This window comes from Vanessa tameamea, chromosome 28, assembly GCF_037043105.1.
Source record: "Vanessa tameamea isolate UH-Manoa-2023 chromosome 28, ilVanTame1 primary haplotype, whole genome shotgun sequence".
In the NCBI taxonomy this organism is placed as follows: Eukaryota; Metazoa; Arthropoda; class Insecta; order Lepidoptera; family Nymphalidae; genus Vanessa; species Vanessa tameamea.
Window position 1 is genome coordinate 2,553,969 of NC_087336.1, and position 18,821 is coordinate 2,572,789.

The following is an 18,821-nucleotide window of genomic DNA, read 5'->3' on the forward strand; positions in this document are numbered from 1 at the left end:
TTGTTTGCTTCAATTATGCAAGAACCTTCATAGATGAGTATTTATAAACGTATATATACAATTAATTTATGAGTACAAAGATAATTATCTTGTATTAAACATTAATTAATTTTGATGATATCTTTAAATTTGTAGACAAGAAAAAACCAGCCTGTATAAAAAAAGATTGAAGATTACTATGCTAATATAAACATTAAAATTTTTAAACATTTATTTTGACTGATTTTTTATTTATAATACTATCTCTTTTCACTTTATACTAAAAGACTTATATCAGAAAAAGAAGTCTTATAATCCTGACATTTTAGTTTAGATTTGAAATTATTGTTCGTAAAACAGATTTAGTAAATTTAGATTTGATATTGTGCTCTTAATAGTTTTATTTAATGAATTATGTAGTACAAATCACGCACACATTTAAAGTCACATTAACATGTAGGTCACTTATAAATATCAAAAATAAAAAAGGACTTAAAATTGATCCATGTGGAACGCCCGTTCTTAAAACAATAATTTAGAACTTTATGCCTCAGAATTCGTTTTAAATTTTATGAAAGTAACTAATATGCTGCAATAACTTTGATTAAACAGCACACAATTATATTTTAAATTATGAATACAGGAACGATACTTGTATAATTTGTATCGTGCTAACGCTACTGACAATCGCTCTGAATGTTACAATTTTATAGCATCAGAAACAGTGCATTGACATGTCGGATTAGAAATCTAGATAATCAACAACATACTATGATAGGTTTACATTGGTAATATTGTCGGATTCAGCCACAGAGCAGAAACAGTCTGCTCTGTGGGTACAATAATCTAATATTATACAGAGGTAAAATTTGTTGGTTTGTATATTGGGGGTAATCTCCGGTAGTAATGGTACAATTCTAAGCCCTTTTACTGCTTTACAGTAAAGTTACAGCTTCTGTCCTCATTTAACTTTAAGGAATGTTTTTGGAGCCTATTCCAACACGCTGCTCCGAGGCTGTTGTTGGATACACATGTGGCAGAATTTTATTGAAATTAGATACGATGTTTTACTTCACAGCCGAGCACGAGATGAATTATTAACATACATTAAGCACATGAACATTCACTGGTGCTTGTAAATTTGAACCTGCAATGATCGGTTAAGATGCACGCACTCTAACCATCGGGCCATCTCGGCTTTATTGTTGAAACTCATCGCTAGATGTCGCTACAGAACATCGACCTCGATAAACCTCAACCGTCATTAAAAAGCCTCGATCGTCTTCACAATTTATTAAATAAAAAACACGTATATTCAGGCGGTTCAATGACAAGTGGGTTCTCCTAGGGTAATATTTGTAAAATAAGACATTAAATCGAGGTTAAAAGAGATTTTTATGTTATTTTATATAATATCAGAGTACAGTTTAAAGTATATATAATATATGTTTAACAACGAATAAACCTTGAAATTTTACCAAAACATAATTATTAGTATCATATTTACAAATCGCGTCTCTTTGAGGAACTTATAAAATCACTTTCAACAGCGCTTATATCATGAAACCCAATCCTATAACCTTCACTTGTAAATGTGCTCTATTCCTATAATAATAAAGTTGTAAATAGTATAACCGTAATGCGTGGTTGGTTAACCGGTTAATGTAAAGAAATTCAAGGAAATAACGACATTAAAATCTGCTATATTAAGTTCATTCTCGATCGAGCTTCGAATATGCAGTTAACATGTTTATGTAGGAAATAAATTCGACTTTAATACAAGCCGATAAGGTTTATTTTTCAATGTCGCGAAATAGAATGTTAAGGTAAAATCGTGCTGTTAATGTCAAACAGCACAGTCTGTAAGAATGTCGCGGCGCGTCGACGTATTCTAAATTCAAATTTGAATATTTTTTTAAATTATAACAAGGAAGGTGTAACATTAAATTCGTTGTTATAAAATGGTGGGAAAAGTGAGTTTGATTTTTTTAATCGTCGCCTTAATGGCGTCGGTTATGGATGGACAGACCTTGGGAGGTAAGTGAAAGGAGTTTTTGAACAAAAAGTTTTTATATGCGTGTAAAGTGGGATACCTTAGTCATATTATAGTTGGAATTACGCAATTGATGTTAGGTAAAGATAGTATGCTTGCAGAGTTGCGAATCCTATTTGCGTTACGGAATTTTGGTGTGTTAAGGTTTAAAACTTTCCTGTAATAAAGTTGTAATTCGCTTGCTTTTATATCTCAAACAGTATCCCTATGACCTTTAAAATTCTGTCATTATATTGTGGTCAGACTTATAAGAAATTATTATATACTATTTTTAAATAAAATATAATTAAAAAATATGACAGTAAACTACATACAGCTGGGCTAAGACCTCCTCTCCTTTTTTCCAAACTTACTTCAGATTTGGAGTATATTCCGCCACGCTGCTCCGATGCGAGTTAGTGGATTCATATGTGGCTGAATTTTATTTAAATTAGTCACGCATGTTTACAATTTTTTTCCTTACAAGATTCACGTCTTCCAGCTACTGGCCACCTCGGCTCATTTTACACTTGAAGTAATTATTAATAAACAAAAATAATAACAATAATTAATAAATAAATGATAAATATAAGAATTTATATTTAAAACGAATCAATATAGTGTTATATACTTTTTATCTATCTATATTTCTTATGGCTTCGACCTCCAGACCGTCTTGCGATATGACTCACTACGTAACCTCAATAACTAGATCACAATAAATTTTCCAATCTTTAATTTCGGAACTCTACCAAAAAAACATTTATCTCAAAACCGGTAATAATAATATGGTTTTATACGCTTTACTTACTTGGTGGTACTTGGCTTTGTGCAAACCCGTCTGGGTACCACCCACTCATCAGATATTCTACCGCCACACATTAGTACTCAGTATTGTGGTATTCCGATTTGAAGGGTCATAACATCTTAGTTCCCATGGTCTAAGGGAGGTGGTGACCACTTACCATCAGGTGGCCCATTTGTCCGTCCGCCTATATCAAGTGAATATTGCAATTACTTAAAACACTTTGGATATATCTTGATCACAAACACTTCATCCTAGAAAAACATATAGTTATACTATTTTTATTTAATAGTAGGTTATATGTAGTAAAGATAAACATTAAACGTACGTAACCCCCCCCCCCCACCTAAACACGTTCATAACTATATCATAAATAAGTGAGCAGTGTAATAATATACTCTGGCTCATCATCCTCCGGTCCTTATCCCAATTCTATTTGGGGTCGGCGCAGCATGTCTTTTCATACTTCTCTGTAAGACGTCATCTCACGAGTAACATTCTTTCCAGCCATATCGTCTTTCACACAATCTGTCCATTTTTTTTGTCCCTTACCTCTGTCCATCCACGTCCATACTCAAGACATTCCTCACGATATATATATATATGCTCTGGATATATTTAGATAGTAAAAACACTTAATACTAGAAAATTGATTAGGGTATACGTTGTTACGTAAAGATAAACATTAACGTACGCAACCCCTCTCCCCCTTTTTCATAAAAATAATAATAGTATTAAATTATTCTTGAATACACCACTCATTGTTAAATAATGCATTTGATTGGTTTAAATGATTCATAATCAAAAAAACAAAATTAAAATCAAAATATACTTTATTCAAGTAGGCTTTTACAAGCACTTTTGATTTGTGATTTAACAAACTGTTTTAAGTAAAGCTACCACCGGTTCGGAATGTAGATTCTACCGAGAAGAACGGGCAAGAAACTCAGTAGTTACTCTTTTTCAACATCTAAAAATACCGTCATGTTAGTTAAATACAATTATATATGTATGTTATATATCCTGCCTGGAAGTCAACAAGCATTAACTCCACGCTTTTTTAACATCTATATAATCTTGTATTGAATAATATGCCTTCTAACGGCAAAGTTAAAAATGTCTGCGGAATTTTATTATAGAAACGGATACCTTGCCCCAAGAAGGATTTATTGACTTTGCGGAGTAGGAAACTTGGCGTTATAAGCTTATCCTTACTTCTTGTGCACATACAATGATTATCGCTGATTTTATCAAAGTGATACATGCTACTTAAAATAATATAAAAAAAATACATTGAAAAAAAAAAAACGGAATGTCGTTTGTATTAGTTTAAACATTCATAATGTGTAGCGAGCGGAATTTGCATATCGATCATCTTAAAATTGAAAACATCTATTTAAGAGCGTAGCTTGTAAGCGTGGGAATTTATTTTAGAACACACACATAGACACCTTCCAATAATACAGTTGCATTGTGCAGTGTATCGTACGCATCCTCGGAGACAATTAGTTGCTTGTTTTCGGTGCAACGATAAATTAAATTTTCATTGCGCGTTCATAACGTAGGATTTATAAAAAAACATTTAATTACAAGTAATGTATTAGCTATAAGGTTGTCACTCGCAAACATAATTATAAATTATTTATTAGCATAGGGTGCGGTCAGAGTGCATTAAGATGTCTCATATACATTATGATTTTTATTGATTCTACTGCTCTCCTCTAACTAAATAATTATTATTTTCTGGAAATTTTAAGGTTGGTAGGTATAACGAATTAGGGCGTTAAGACACATTAAATAATCACTTACTTAAATTTTATAAATAAAAATAATGGAAAAATGTCGAAAGACTGCTTTGGTAAATATATGTTTGATTTATGCAATGATTTGTCAAACTACAAGCTATTAACGTTGTACAACTATTAAAGCAAATTATTGTCCAAACGCGAATATGAAGAGGAGAATGAACTGCACTAGTCGCTCTCGCCATGCCGGCCAAGATGCCTCTTCACGCCTCGTTTGAAGGGAGTTAGATTATAAGAGGAATGGAATTCTCTACCAGCACACGTCGTCCCCCCACGTGTGCTGGTAGAGAATTCCATTTTGTGAAGATGCGCCAAAGAAGAGAGTTGCCGAATTTAATCGTATTAATTTTGAACAGTTGGGCAGTGACATCGATATGAATAATGGTGCCATTCTGGTTATTTCCTTATTATATTAGAAGAACAATAAAAAATCCCGCAAATTCGGCGGCTGCCATGTGCGTAAGGGAAAGGGAAGCCAGACAGACTGGCGCCGTAACGCGTTACGTAACGAAGCGGTTTCTCCTCTCATAAGAACTTACCATTACAAAAGTTCTGATTTTTAACCGGCTAGGAATGTTGAAATTGTCGTCTTTTCTCTAGAATAATATCCATATTATAATCCATATAAACCTTCTTCCCGAATCTTTCTGATAAGTAATGATAACCGCATTAAAATCCGTTGGGTTGTTTAAAAGATATAAGCAAACAGACGGCGGAAAGCGACTTTGTTTTGTACTATGTAGAGACAACGTCACGCTCGACTTAAAAGAGCGAAGCCGTAACATCGCCGTAATCACCAGTGGAAAGGCAGAAACGTAAAAACAACCAAAGGGGTAATTTTGAAAAATGAGATTTGGAGTAAAAGACTTTAAACCTAATTTTCCAAAAGTAACTTTGCGTTATAAGCCTTTCTTCCCTGTTACTGACGAAATTATCACATGACGTGGATGTTGGTAGTTGGTATTATTATTCAACGTTGCGTGCTGTTGTGAGTTGATACAGTAGTTTGTCACGTGTGAATGCACTAGACAGGAAAGTTCAACGATATACCGTATAGTGATGTGAAAGTTAAAGGTTTGATCTAAACCTCGAACGCTGATGGCTTTTCCGAGAACTAAACTCAATATTTAACTGACAAACATACATAAAAAAAATATTATATATAATAAAGTATATTAAAGATAATTAACTTTCAATTCGACGACCTCCGTGGTCGAGTAGTGTGTACACCGGTTTTCATGGGTGCACCACTCAGAGGTCCCGGGTTCGATTCCCGGCCGAGTCTATGTAGAAAAAGTTCATTAGTTTTCTATCTTGTCCTGGGTGTGGGTGTTTGTGGTACCGTCGTTACTTCTGATTTTCCATAACACAAGTGCTTTAGCTACTTACATTGGGATCAGAGTAATGTATGCGATGTTGTCCAATATTTATTTATTTATAACCTGATTACACAAGGTTAGTAATTATTTTCTGGGACAATATATAAGTATTTACAACAGGATCCTATAAAACGTTCAAAAATATTAAATTGTATAATTTAAAAGGATCGTTAGAGAGTGTTTGTGTATTACAAAACTAATGACTATTTTGGTGATCGCCACCAGGCTGTTTCAAATAACTGAAGTATAATATTTTTATTTTATGAAAACTAATTGTAAAATACGACAGAAAACCCGCTGAATTTCTCCCGGTTTTATTCACAGGTCCGAGGTGCTTATTTCCGAACAGGTGGTAGATTTTTGACAGTAAATAAAAAAATATAACGCCTCTATATTGAATAAACATTTTTGAAACTTGGTCTACAACGTTGTGTGAATTGAATATGATAATTTTTTTTATGATATAATTAGGCGAACGAACACATGTTCCAGTTGGTGGTAAGTGGTGACCACTGCCCATAGACAATAGCGCTGTAAGATATATTAACCATTCCTTACATTACCAATGCTACACTAAGATGTTATATCCCTTGAGCCTGTAGTTACATTAGCTCACTCACCCTTCAAACCGGAACACAACAATACTGAGTCTGTCTGGCGTTAGAATTCTGATGAATGAGTGGCACCTACCCACACGGGCTTGCGCAAAGCCCTACCACCAGTAAACCGTATTAGTGACGACATCTTCAATATTAAAACTTTATTTTTTTCTGTTAAAATATATTTACCTGTAAAATTAACTAATAGTTCCTTAAATAATGTACATACTCATATAAGTAATTATTGTACGTGAGAGTGTACAGTGGGCATTATTTGAGTCATTTAGTTGTTAGGTCCGTATAACTGTGGTTATAATTTTACGGTCGGGGACGTTTTCTAAGCGGGTGCGTTTCAATAATTGTTTTATAATACTTACTCTGACCTAATTTTGGGCTCATTTCAACTTTCTCGAAGTTTTCAATGATTTTTTATTGCTAAGTTTAAATTTCACTAAATAATTTAAGTAGTATCGTTTACGTATAATTTGTCGGTTTAATAAATATCTGAATAGATTGTCGTTTTGGTTTTTTAGTATACTTTAACGACATTAAAAGAAGGTAAATTTTGCGCAATGTTGCAAGAATTATTAAAGATTAATATTATTATTTTGCTGTCTCAATGTTTGAGTTCTTGGAATTAGAGATATTTTAAATATTTATCGGAATATTTAAAAAAATATTAAAGACTACATAATATGTACAATATATAGTAGGTATATATAAATAAATAAATAAATAAATATTGGACAACATCACATACATTACTCTGATCCCAATATAAGTAACTAAAGCACTTGTGTTATGGAAAATCAGAAGTAACGACAGTACCACATACACCCAGACCCAAGACAAAATAGAAAACTAATGAACTTTTTCTACATCGACTCGGCCGGGAATCGAACTCAGGACCTCGGAGTGGCGTACCCATGAAAACCGGTGTACACACTACTCGACCACGGAGGTTGTCATAATATATTATACAATATATGCTATTAATACAAGGAATAAAAATAAACTTGTCCCCCCCCCTGCTTTCCGCTTGTATGCGGTGTACGGATCTTTTTTGGGCAATGATATACGCATCATTACATAGTATAGAACAAAGTCGTTTACCGCTGTCTGTCTCTGTGTATACTTAGATCTTTAAAATTACACAATGGATTTTGATGTGTTTTTTTTAATAAATAAGTTGATTTAAATAGAGTGATTCAAGAGGAAGGTTTATATGTATAATACATGCACAATATAGTAGAGAAACATTGATAATTTTAGAGGTTTCCAAAGTTATGTCGTACATAAACATATTTTTTTGCGCTTACATTGCGAACGCTGGCTGAACCCTACGATATAGATCAAAATATTTTACTACGGTATTGTCCATCTTAAAAAGCTTATGATTTAAAACGCAGGGACATAGCGGTTTGTATTGTCAACGACTGAAAAACTGTGAACGTTGTAAGAAATTCTGTTGTATATTTAGTATCAGCATTGCACCCGTGCGAAGCCGGGGCGGGTCGCTAGTATATAATAAGATAACTGAAAATATAATTAATTTATCATTTAACATATTTAAAAATATTATTAAAACTAAATTAATTAATAAATCCTATTATTCATTAAAATAATACTAGATATTTTTGTTTCAGTATTTAAACAGTCAATATAGATTTGTATTGTACAGTTACATATAAGATAGATTTTATATGTATTTGCGATCCACAGTTTCATCGATAAAAAAATTAATACTTTGAACGTGATAATTGTTAATTTCATTTTCTTGTAATTAATATTTGAATTATTTATTTCCAGGTCCTATGCACGGGAAGGTAGTCGTCTGTTACGTCGCGACGTGGGCAGTCTACCGACCAGGTGAAGGAAAGTACGGGTTGGCTGACCTGGAACCATCTCTTTGCACGCATCTCATTTATTCCTTTGCTGGGTTAGACGAATCCACCATGAGCATCAAGAGTCTCGGTAAGTAATCAATCTTTACCGTACAAAACAAAGTCGCTCGCCCGTCTGTACGCTTAGATCTTCTAACAACGCAACGGATTTTTGAATACAGTTTTCACCAATAAGTAGAGGATTCAAGGGGAAGGTTTATATGTATAATACATGCATTTTTTTACATTAACAGCCTGTAAAGTTCCTACTGCTGGGCTAAGGCTTCCTCTCCATTCGAGGAGAAGGTTTGGAGCATATTCCACACGATGTTTTCCTACAACTCTGAGCACGAGATGAATTATAAACACAAATTAAGCACATGACAATTCAGTGGTGCTTGCCTGGGTTTGACACGAAATTATCGGTTAAGATGCACGCGTTCTAACCACTGGGCCATCTCGTCTCAAATACAATACAAATTATATTATAGTAGAGAAGAGCTGGGAATTTCAGTTTCACTACCTAGAAAAAAAAGTGTTCACCAATCTAGAAGTTGCATATAGACGCTTATTTCACCGGTGTGAAGCCGGGTCGGGTAGCTAGTTTCATTTGTACTATGCAAATGAAATGTTTTATGGTAATGTATTCTGATGATAAAACGCTCATAGCTTGGACATAGCATTCATTGATTTCTATAAAGGATAAATAAGTAAATTAATTATATTTAATTACTTACCTAAGACAATTAATTATACAGGTAATTTCGATAAAATAGGATGTGTAGCTATTTATATGAAGTTAATTTAATCTTGTATGACGACAATGTAAAAAAGCTCGTAAGAGCCTACTTGAATGTATAATATGATGTACATTTTGCTAAATTAGTATAAAAGATGTCCGTTGTTATGAGTGAGTGAGTTGTCTTAGTGTGCGCAAATGCAAATTCATTTACGCACACTAAGACAACTCAAGTTTATGTTCGTTATGAAGTATACTTAATTTAAAAAAATATTAAATTATCGTGAAGCGGTACGCCTTCGTGAATGGATGAATCTAATGTCTACGGGCGCCATATTGTTTATGCGATTGTCTTTGCTAAAAATCAATATACCTACTGATATTATAAACGCGAAAGTAACCTCTGTTATCTCTCCACGTTTAAACCGCTGAACTGATTTATATGAAATTTGCTACGGAGATAGTTTGAGTCCCAGGAACGATAGACTACTTTTTTAATTCATACCTCCAAGGAGGTAAAATTGGAGGTGTCGCTTTGTGTGCTATCGATAAAGTTTTATAGATACGCGAGTAAAGCCGCAGGTTCAGCTAGTATGAACATAAAATATTTTTTTTATATCACATGAATTTCTAAATGTTTAACTATTATTTCTCCTCGCTGTAACTTGTTTGAAGATTAAAACATTTAGGACATAAAAAACAAGGGGTTTGGATTCGAACCTTCATGATAGAGCTTGGCATGTTAAATTTCTATCTAATTCTTCCAGATCCCTGGCAAGATCTAGAAAAGGACTACGGAAAGGCAGGTTACAAAAACCTCGTAAGTCTTAAAGCAAGGTATCCGCATCTCAAAGTAACAGTTGCTATCGGTGGCTGGAACGAAGGCTCGTCTAAATATTCCGCCATGGCGTCGAAACCAGAGACAAGAGCGAAGTTTGTGCAGAGTGTTATGTTCTTTTTAAAGTGAGTGTTTTTAAGATTACCACATTAATACATGATCTAGAAAACGTTCTTTCCAAAAACATTTTTATGCCTCTTTCTGAGGCGATGTCCAAAGAGTATACCCTTTTTCATATAAAATCGGTAGTCACCATCGCATATATCACTGTTAGAAATATGTACCTGAGTATTGAGTACTGAGGTCTTATCTCCAAGAATGAAATTCATTCACTCATTCTACCTTCAAACCGGGTCACAACAACACTAAGAATTGCTGTTTGGCGATTGGGTGGATGTTTCGGTGCTATGCAAATATCTCAGCTTCCAATGTTGGTGGCGCATTGGCGATGTAAGAGATTGTTAATATTTCTTCCAGTGTCAAAGTTTGCCGATCGAGTCAGTCTGCCTACCTATTTAAAAAAAAAAACACTCAGTTTGTCGTTGCTTCTAGTGCGAATTTTATAATGGTTAGGTGACCTTAAATAATTCACAATCCCAATTTTGGACAGCAAGCCTACTTTTATGGCTCCGTAATTTATATTCAGAGCTCATCATATTAAGTAACATTTTGTCATGAGTTTGTTTAAACGACATTGAAGGTCATGTGAATCGGCCTATTACTGGTTGAACCGGTTATGTTTGAATAGACCAAGCAGACTCGTAAAGCACCATTGGCTTAATTAAAATTCATAATTGGAACATCTTCGATTTTCCAACGTTTGTTTTTAATTGCAGTTTTAGATAAGAGCTGTGTTTTTTTTTTACTCACATTTTTACTTTTCTTAACAACAATACGTTGTATACAGCCATTGTTATTATGGCGTTTTTGGGTACATATATATTCAAATTAAAATTAAAAAAAAGTTTGATAATTACTACTAGTTTAAAAAAGACTAACTATGTAATCACAGCTTACTTTTTTTCACGATCATAGCCGCGTTTTGTCAAAAAAAAAACACTAATAAAAAAAAATAGTGATGAATTATTGATTTTCTCGTTAATTACAGTGTTTTAAGTTAAGTACATAATTGATCTTAATGACATTATCTTTACAACGGTATTCAAATTATTTATTTTATTATTTAATTAATTAATTAATAAATACAGAAAATCTTAGTACTTAAAAAAACTATCTTGATTCCGTGAACTAAAAAGGCGAACGCAAATCACTGTGATGCTTCCCATCAATCGTGTGATACTCGTTTATAAATTAGCTACAATACCCGTTATGATTGCTTTTAGTTTTATGATATAGGTAGGTGGACGAGCAAATGTGCCACCTGATGGTAAGCGGTTACCACAGCCCACAGACAATAGTGCTGTTAAAAAATAATAACCATTTCTTACATCGCCAATGCCAACCTTGCAAACTAAGATGTTATGTCCCTTGTGTCTGTAGCTACACTGGCTCATTCACTGATCACTCTTTAAACGGGAACACGATAATACTAAGTATTGCTGATTGACAGTGGAATATCTGATGGTACCCAGGCGGGCTTGCGCAAAGTACTACCAAGTAAAATAGTACACTACTAAGAGACATAGCTGTCTAATTCGTTCCTAAGATATTAATAATTGTTGACGATTGCTTTGAATTGCACCTCGTTAACAATAATACCAACATTAAAAATTTAATTGTTTCTTGAAAAAACTTTGTATAGCGTTGCGGCTTAAGGATATTTATCAAACATAGCTAAACAAATTTAGATCATCTGAGATACGAAATTTGTTCTTACAGAATATAACAGTTGATCGAAATAGTTAATTGGCTTATCAAAATTGACAATTTCTGTAGAACTTAGCGTGATCTAAAACGAATTCAAGGGTTAAGTTCAAGTTAATTTTTAAATTAAAAGCACTTGTAACACCTGGTTTCCGTTTCCGTAATTTAAATTCATCCTTCCCTGAGCAATGTTCGCTTCAAGAAGTTACTTGTTTACTTTATCAATTAATATGCTTTAATCATATTTAAAAAAAAAAACCTTAGATTTTCCCGATTATTGGAAAAGAGTAACTATTGAGTTTCTTGCTGGTTTTTTCGGTAGAGTCTACATTCATATTGCTACTTGAATAAAGTAATAAGACATAACATACATATATAATTGTATTTAACTAACATGACTGTATTTTTAGATGTTGAAAAAGAGTAACTACTGAGTTTCTTGCCGGTTCTTCACGGTAGAATCTACATTCCGAACCGGTGGTAGCTTTACTTAAAATAATTTGTTGAATTACGATTCAAAAGTGCTTGTAAAAGCCTACTTGAATAAAGTATATTTTGATTTTCATTTTGATTTTTGTTTTGTTTTAATATAACGTAAGAAAATACGAGGTACCCACATTTTACAATTAACAGAAATGGTATAAAAAGGGGCCTCCAAGATAGCTTGACACAGTTCGCCGTTATGCTGCTCGAAGCAAACGCTAGCTTTGACGCAATTACTACGTGCCAAATCGCGATATTATTAGTTAATTAGTATATAAGTGTTTTATGATTATATTCAAATAAGTGATCTGGTTATGTAACTAATGTGAAATGATTTTGTATGTTGTAATTAAAAAAAAAATTAACTCTTGATATTAAATGCTTTTTTGGATTATAAACGCCACCCTCGGCGAACGTTGAATTACAATAATATTCTAATATTTTCTTTGTTGTAATGTTTTCAGTACGTATAAGTTCGATGGTTTGGATTTGGATTGGGAATACCCGACAAAGAGAGGAGGAAACCCAGAAGATAAAGCTAACTACGTAGCTATGGTCAAGGTAAATGTTGCACTGAAAATAATTCCAGAAATTATTAGTTTTCGTACGTTTTTTTTATTATTCTTAATTTTGTAACTCCAAAGACATGTTGTCCGTGCTTTTGTTGTATCTTATCTTTCATTAGTATTTTTTTTTGGACTTGCATATTTTTCTAACCGGACAGCTACTCACTTAAAGTTTTAATTTTTTTTTATCGATACGTGGTATTCTTTTTCAATATAAATGTCTGTAAAATAAGTAGTAGATTCCAGACGGACATTCGCAATGTGACCTTGGACCTTATTTGTATGTCACACTGGGTCAATGTTATATCGAAATAATATACAATAGTATGCAGTTGCTGCCTTAATACAGTCTCACCAATTTTGGCAAAATTATATTTATTATAGATCTGTTCACTGATGAAGACGCACCCCTCCACATTAACAAATATAACCTAATTTGTCAATTCGACATTTCACGCACACTAAGACATTTTGTAAGCCCGTAATCACTCACATTAATTTAGCACGCCGATATTTGGAGAGGCGCGTCATCGTTGGTAAATAAATCCATAAAGGCTTATGTAGGCGATGCAAAAATTCAGCGTATATTGGTAGTTCGGCTTGCCGTGATAAATGTATTATAATGCTAGCTGATTTAGAATGTCAGATATAGTTTATTTGTTATGGATGCATATAATAAATCTAAGAAACTCTCTGCTCACATAAACATTCTTAATTGGAAATTTCCGGTTGTACATGCTGGTATAATTATTTGTACCTTAGGATGTTTTGAGTCAACGCAATAGTATTAATTATCCTGGAAAATTGAAGAGGTATCAGCTATAAGCACCAATCATTTTCAGCTGGAAAGGAGGATTAGCACCGCAGAGGAATCTTTACTGGAATTTAATCTTACTTATAGATATATGATCGTTATAATTTTAAATTCCAGGAATTAAAAGACGCATTCGAGCCTTATGGCTACATCCTGACGGCAGCGCTGGGCGCTGGAAAAGATACAATGGAAAGTGCCTACGATCTTGCCAAATTGAGTCGCTATCTAGATTTCATACATATGATGTGTTATGATTACCACGGAACTTGGGACAACTTGGTTGGAGCAAACGCTCCTCTAGATGGAATTGGAGACAATGATGTCCTAAGTGTGGTACGTATGATTTAATCTGCCCAGTTGGTCTAGTAGCTAGTTATATGACCTCAGACCCCGAGATCCTAAGTTCAAACTCCATGTCGGGCATGACATATTGGAATAGAGATTAACAATTCAAAGTTGTATTTCAATGCAACATTCCATGTGTACTGTTTGCAACAATCAGTTCTAATGCAAAAAAGTCACACGGATAAGGCGCATGCTATGTATTTTTATCCAAACTTCAATTAATATTTAAATGTCTCATTGAAAAATTTTCTATGATATTTAACATTTGTTTCCAGAAATACACCATTGAATATATGCTTTCCCACGGCGTGAGTCCTTACAAGATGGTTCTCGGGTTACCAATGTACGGTCGTACTTTCATTTTGAGCGACCCGAATGTCAAAAACATTAAATTCGGCGTAACGCCAACCAAATCCGTCACATTCGCTGGGCCTTGGACCAGGGAAGCTGGATTTATTGGATATAATGAGGTAAGATATATGTTTATATCGTTAATAGATTAGGAAATTGAACACAGCTTTACCTGGTGGTGGGCATTGTTCAAGCTCATCTGGGTAGGTACCATCCACTCATCAGATATTCTACCGCCAAACAATATTAGTCAATATTGTTTGACGGTAGAAGGTTGAAGGATGAGTGAGCTATTGTAACTACAGGTCCAAGGGATACATCATTTTAGTTCCAAGATTAGTGGTGCGTTGGTGATATGGTGATAAGAAGTGGTTAATATTTATGACAGCGAGACTGTGTATGGGTGGTGACCACTTAAAGTCAGATGGCCCATTTGCCGGTCCGCCTAACTATAACAGAAAAAGCTTCACGGACATTAAAAACTAGTCAAGCGCCATGTACTTTCGGCATTTTTAATTTGCGATTTTTGGTATTGATTTAATTCACATAGAATTCTTAAAAAAAAATGTCTTTTTGATTTAATTAGTCTGAAACGTTGCTAGTTTTTTTTACTGTGTCTCTTATTAACTTTTGACAATGTAACAATTCCTGATTTTTTTTCAACTTTTATTAGGTCTGTGCGGAAATTACTAATAAGTCGTCTAAATGGACACAACATTGGGAAGAAAAAACAGCAACGCCTTATCTCCGAGACGGCGAAAGAGTTATCGTTTATGATAATCCAAGATCTATTGCTGTTAAAATAAAGTGAGTTTTTTTTTAAATTAATATGAATCCTATTACCTCGCAATTAGATATCAGAGTTTTTTTGAGACGTGATAAAATCAGCGGGGATCTGGATTAAATGCTTTTCTAAATAAATTTTTGCATTTCTACGTATCCTTAGATTTTGTTTAATTATGAAATAGAAATTAAAAGTTACGTTTTGTGCATGCCCGTCATCAATTATTTTTTTGCCAAATGGAAATAGTGTATTTTTGAGTTCCGGTTTAAAGGGAGTAAGCCAGCATAAATACACGTATTAGGGACTTTACTTTATGAGGTTATGATGATGAGGAGATGAGGTTGATAACGCCTTAACGATGTATGAAATGATTAATATGTATTACTAAGTCTATGGGCCTAAATTTTTGCCTCAAAAGTAAACGCGATTGGACCTACCGGTACTTCTTTAATAATTACCAAATAATATCACTCAATATTATAATTGTCATTGACCAGCCGGGAATTTCTACTCTGGAATTTTCTTTCCTTTTATCTAGCCGATAGTGTCCTTGAAATAATTATTCTTTAATATTAATTATTTGTTGTTTGCAGAATGGCCATTGACTATGGTCTCGGAGGACTCATGGTGTGGAGTATAGATACTGATGACTTTAAAGGTGGTTGCGAACCAGAACCTGGTGCATATCAAGATTTTGTTGATCGATACAATGATATGGTGGACGATCCTCTATTGCAAGAGGCGCTAAAGAATCTTAATTTACCAGATGGTGGGTAGCTACATTTTCTGATTTTTTTTATAGGTATGACATATTCCTTCATCATCATCACGCCTCTGCTAGTATTCTGTCATATACTATTGACAATTTTTTGATAAAAAGATGAAATTATTGCTTTAACTTCCTTACACGTAAATCCTTACAGCTAAGGGAGGGATTGTGTTTGTATTCTCAATAATGAAGGAAACTCTGCATCTTGTGAAAAATCTACACCGTGTGTTACCAATCTTTTAATCAGAGCGGCGTCTTGGAAAAATCTTTAAGTTTTCACTTCAATAGTACTCACTTTAATGATATCAAAATATTCAACGCTGTAATTACTTTGTACTATTTCATATTTAGAAGATTCTACGAAGCGTTCAATTTAGGAAACTATACTTTTATATGATTTGACAACATAAATACATTGAACATTTCAGGAAACCGCATAGAAAACTTAAGTAGACGTACTTCGTATGTTATTTCAAACAACAAACTACATCTCCGATTACCAGAACCTGAATTCTCTAACTACGCCTTAATGAGAACCATAAATGATGCAACTACAATCGCGTTAGAAGAGAAGCGAATACTAGACGAAATGAAGGCAATAACGAGAAAGAATGAGATAGGAGATACCGATGACGATAAAGGTTCAGCGAAGGCAATAGCCGGTAGTGTAATATGTGTACTGTTATGTGTTGTGTTTGCTTTCAAGCTGTACTGACTTGATGTTCTGTGATTCGTTTACTTAGAAATTTTAGTAAGACTATCAAAACATTCTGTTTTTATATGATACGATACAACGGCCAATATTTGTCATTTACTAACCAGCGTTTGTACCTTTATTTAAGCGTTTTTGTATATTACACATATTCAATGGTCCTAAGCGAGGGTCAATGAATGCACGTTTAGACTGTTCCAATCACAAATGTCAAGACAAATAAGTAACTTTGGCAATGATTTGACGCGACGTGATCGGTCTCGAATGGATTCATAATGGATTTGAGAAAAATGGCGTTTTGAATATCGGCGAAGTATCGCGACTTTTGAAGTAAAATTTGTATAAGTTAAGTGAAATTGTGTTGTATTGTAAATAAAATCTTTAATCAAGAATTTTTGTAGTGCACAATAGAGCAGATATATTATTAAATCGCATGGAATATCTAAACCTAAGATTTATTATATCTTTGATTGGTAGGTTATATATTTAATTGATGTTAAGTTTACCTTTTAAAAACATGCCTTCATGATTTAAAATACCGAATTCATAGTTTTGCTGATGAAAGAATATTTATTATCAAATTTAATTCAATAAATTAAGACTAACACTGTTATGCTGTGTCCCCTTCTTTCAAATGTGAAAGCAATCATGACAGAAAGAGCGAAATGATTTAACAAAATACCCACACAACAAAGTATATAAGGGATACTTATTTTTCTTACTAGATTATATGTTAGAGTTTTGAAATGAAATAAATATCATAGGTTACATTTTATTTCAATAGATCTGTGTATAAAGGGTTTTAAATTAAACTAAGTTTAAAGACTTCATAATTGAATCCGTTATTTCTCTGAGGTTGAAGTTTGATTGAAAATTTTGAACTGTATAAAAAGTACTTTTGAATTTTGATTTCACAGAATCGTATTGTAAAGCTACCAGTAATGTTCGTTAGCTTAAAACAATTTTACAATAGAAATGTTTAGTATATAAAACGTTTATTTGCTGTAGGGTTAACAGAATGTCAACAATATTATTTTAAGACTACGCTGCACTTTAACTAGGTCAGGTATGTAAACTTTTTTTTTTGTCATAGCGTCACTTATGACGTGAGAAAATTATGTTAAGCAAGTGTTCAGTAAGTTTAAACTTAATAGCTAACTTAATTACAGTACATTAAATCAAATAACAAATTTTAATAATCATGATAATCATTCATTTGTATAAAAGAGATAGCAATCTCCTAAAGCATGTTGTTAAAAAGAGATGCATATTCATTGATGTAGTTCAATGTGATTGTTAATAAGAGACACAATTACGTCACTGAATTGACGTTTGTAGAAAGAGGTGGAACATCTCTTTGTTTAAAATTAATCTTTGTAAATAGATATTTTTTTTTTTAGGAATCTCGGTGATACGGCTTTGTTTAATATTTGAAATAATTCAATCATTGAAATGTATTTCATAGTTAAGGTATTATTATAACTGTCAATATAGAATAAGAAAATATTATCAGGGAACATCTACACTGATAAATGATTTTTTTTTAAATTCCAAATTTGAAAAATTGCTGGTGTAAATAAATATGACTTATACCAGCGCGTCTCGGAGAAGTTTTTAGTATATAATATTATTTTATAATTAGCTGTGTTTCGCAGTTTCACCCTTTAAGACTATTGACATGACAAGCTTGAACGACGTGTTCTTCTGATTGATACTTAGTGATGTTATTAAATAAAACTCAAACTAAATTACGAAAAGGAATACTCATTTTATAAAAAAAAAAATAATGACTGATGAATTGATCGAATTGTAATGATTGTTTTAAAATACTCTTTTTGTGATAATTTTCAATAAAAATTGTCTAGTAATACTTTTGTTTTTTTTTTTTTATTCTATCTTTCCACTCATCCCAAAATATCCATGCTTTATTATTTATTCAGGAAATATTTAATTCGAATTATTTAAACAAAAAAAATTAAAAGTTATCGATTTGCTAATGAGTTTAATTAAGGGCTATTTAAAATCATTTTAATTCTGCAGATATAATAAAAGTCTGCGGGTAAAGGAGAAAGGTTCTATTTTTGAAATAACACCAACATTTTTTAAATATATTT

The 18,821-nt window shown here is 33.0% G+C and overlaps 1 protein-coding gene across 1 annotated transcript; it reads left to right on the top strand.

Annotated features, from left to right (window-relative positions):
- The first annotated feature begins 1,841 nt into the window (after nucleotides 1-1,841).
- LOC113391793 (probable chitinase 2) lies at nucleotides 1,842-16,801 on the top strand. The gene is made up of 9 exons (XM_026627872.2): nucleotides 1,842-2,016; nucleotides 8,409-8,573; nucleotides 9,989-10,184; nucleotides 12,831-12,927; nucleotides 13,864-14,079; nucleotides 14,367-14,561; nucleotides 15,116-15,249; nucleotides 15,820-15,995; nucleotides 16,424-16,801. The coding sequence occupies exons 1-9, from the start codon at nucleotides 1,941-1,943 to the stop codon at nucleotides 16,708-16,710; spliced, it is 1,542 nt and encodes a 513-aa protein (XP_026483657.2). The 5' UTR covers nucleotides 1,842-1,940; the 3' UTR covers nucleotides 16,711-16,801.
- Nucleotides 16,802-18,821: the final 2,020 nt, after the last annotated feature.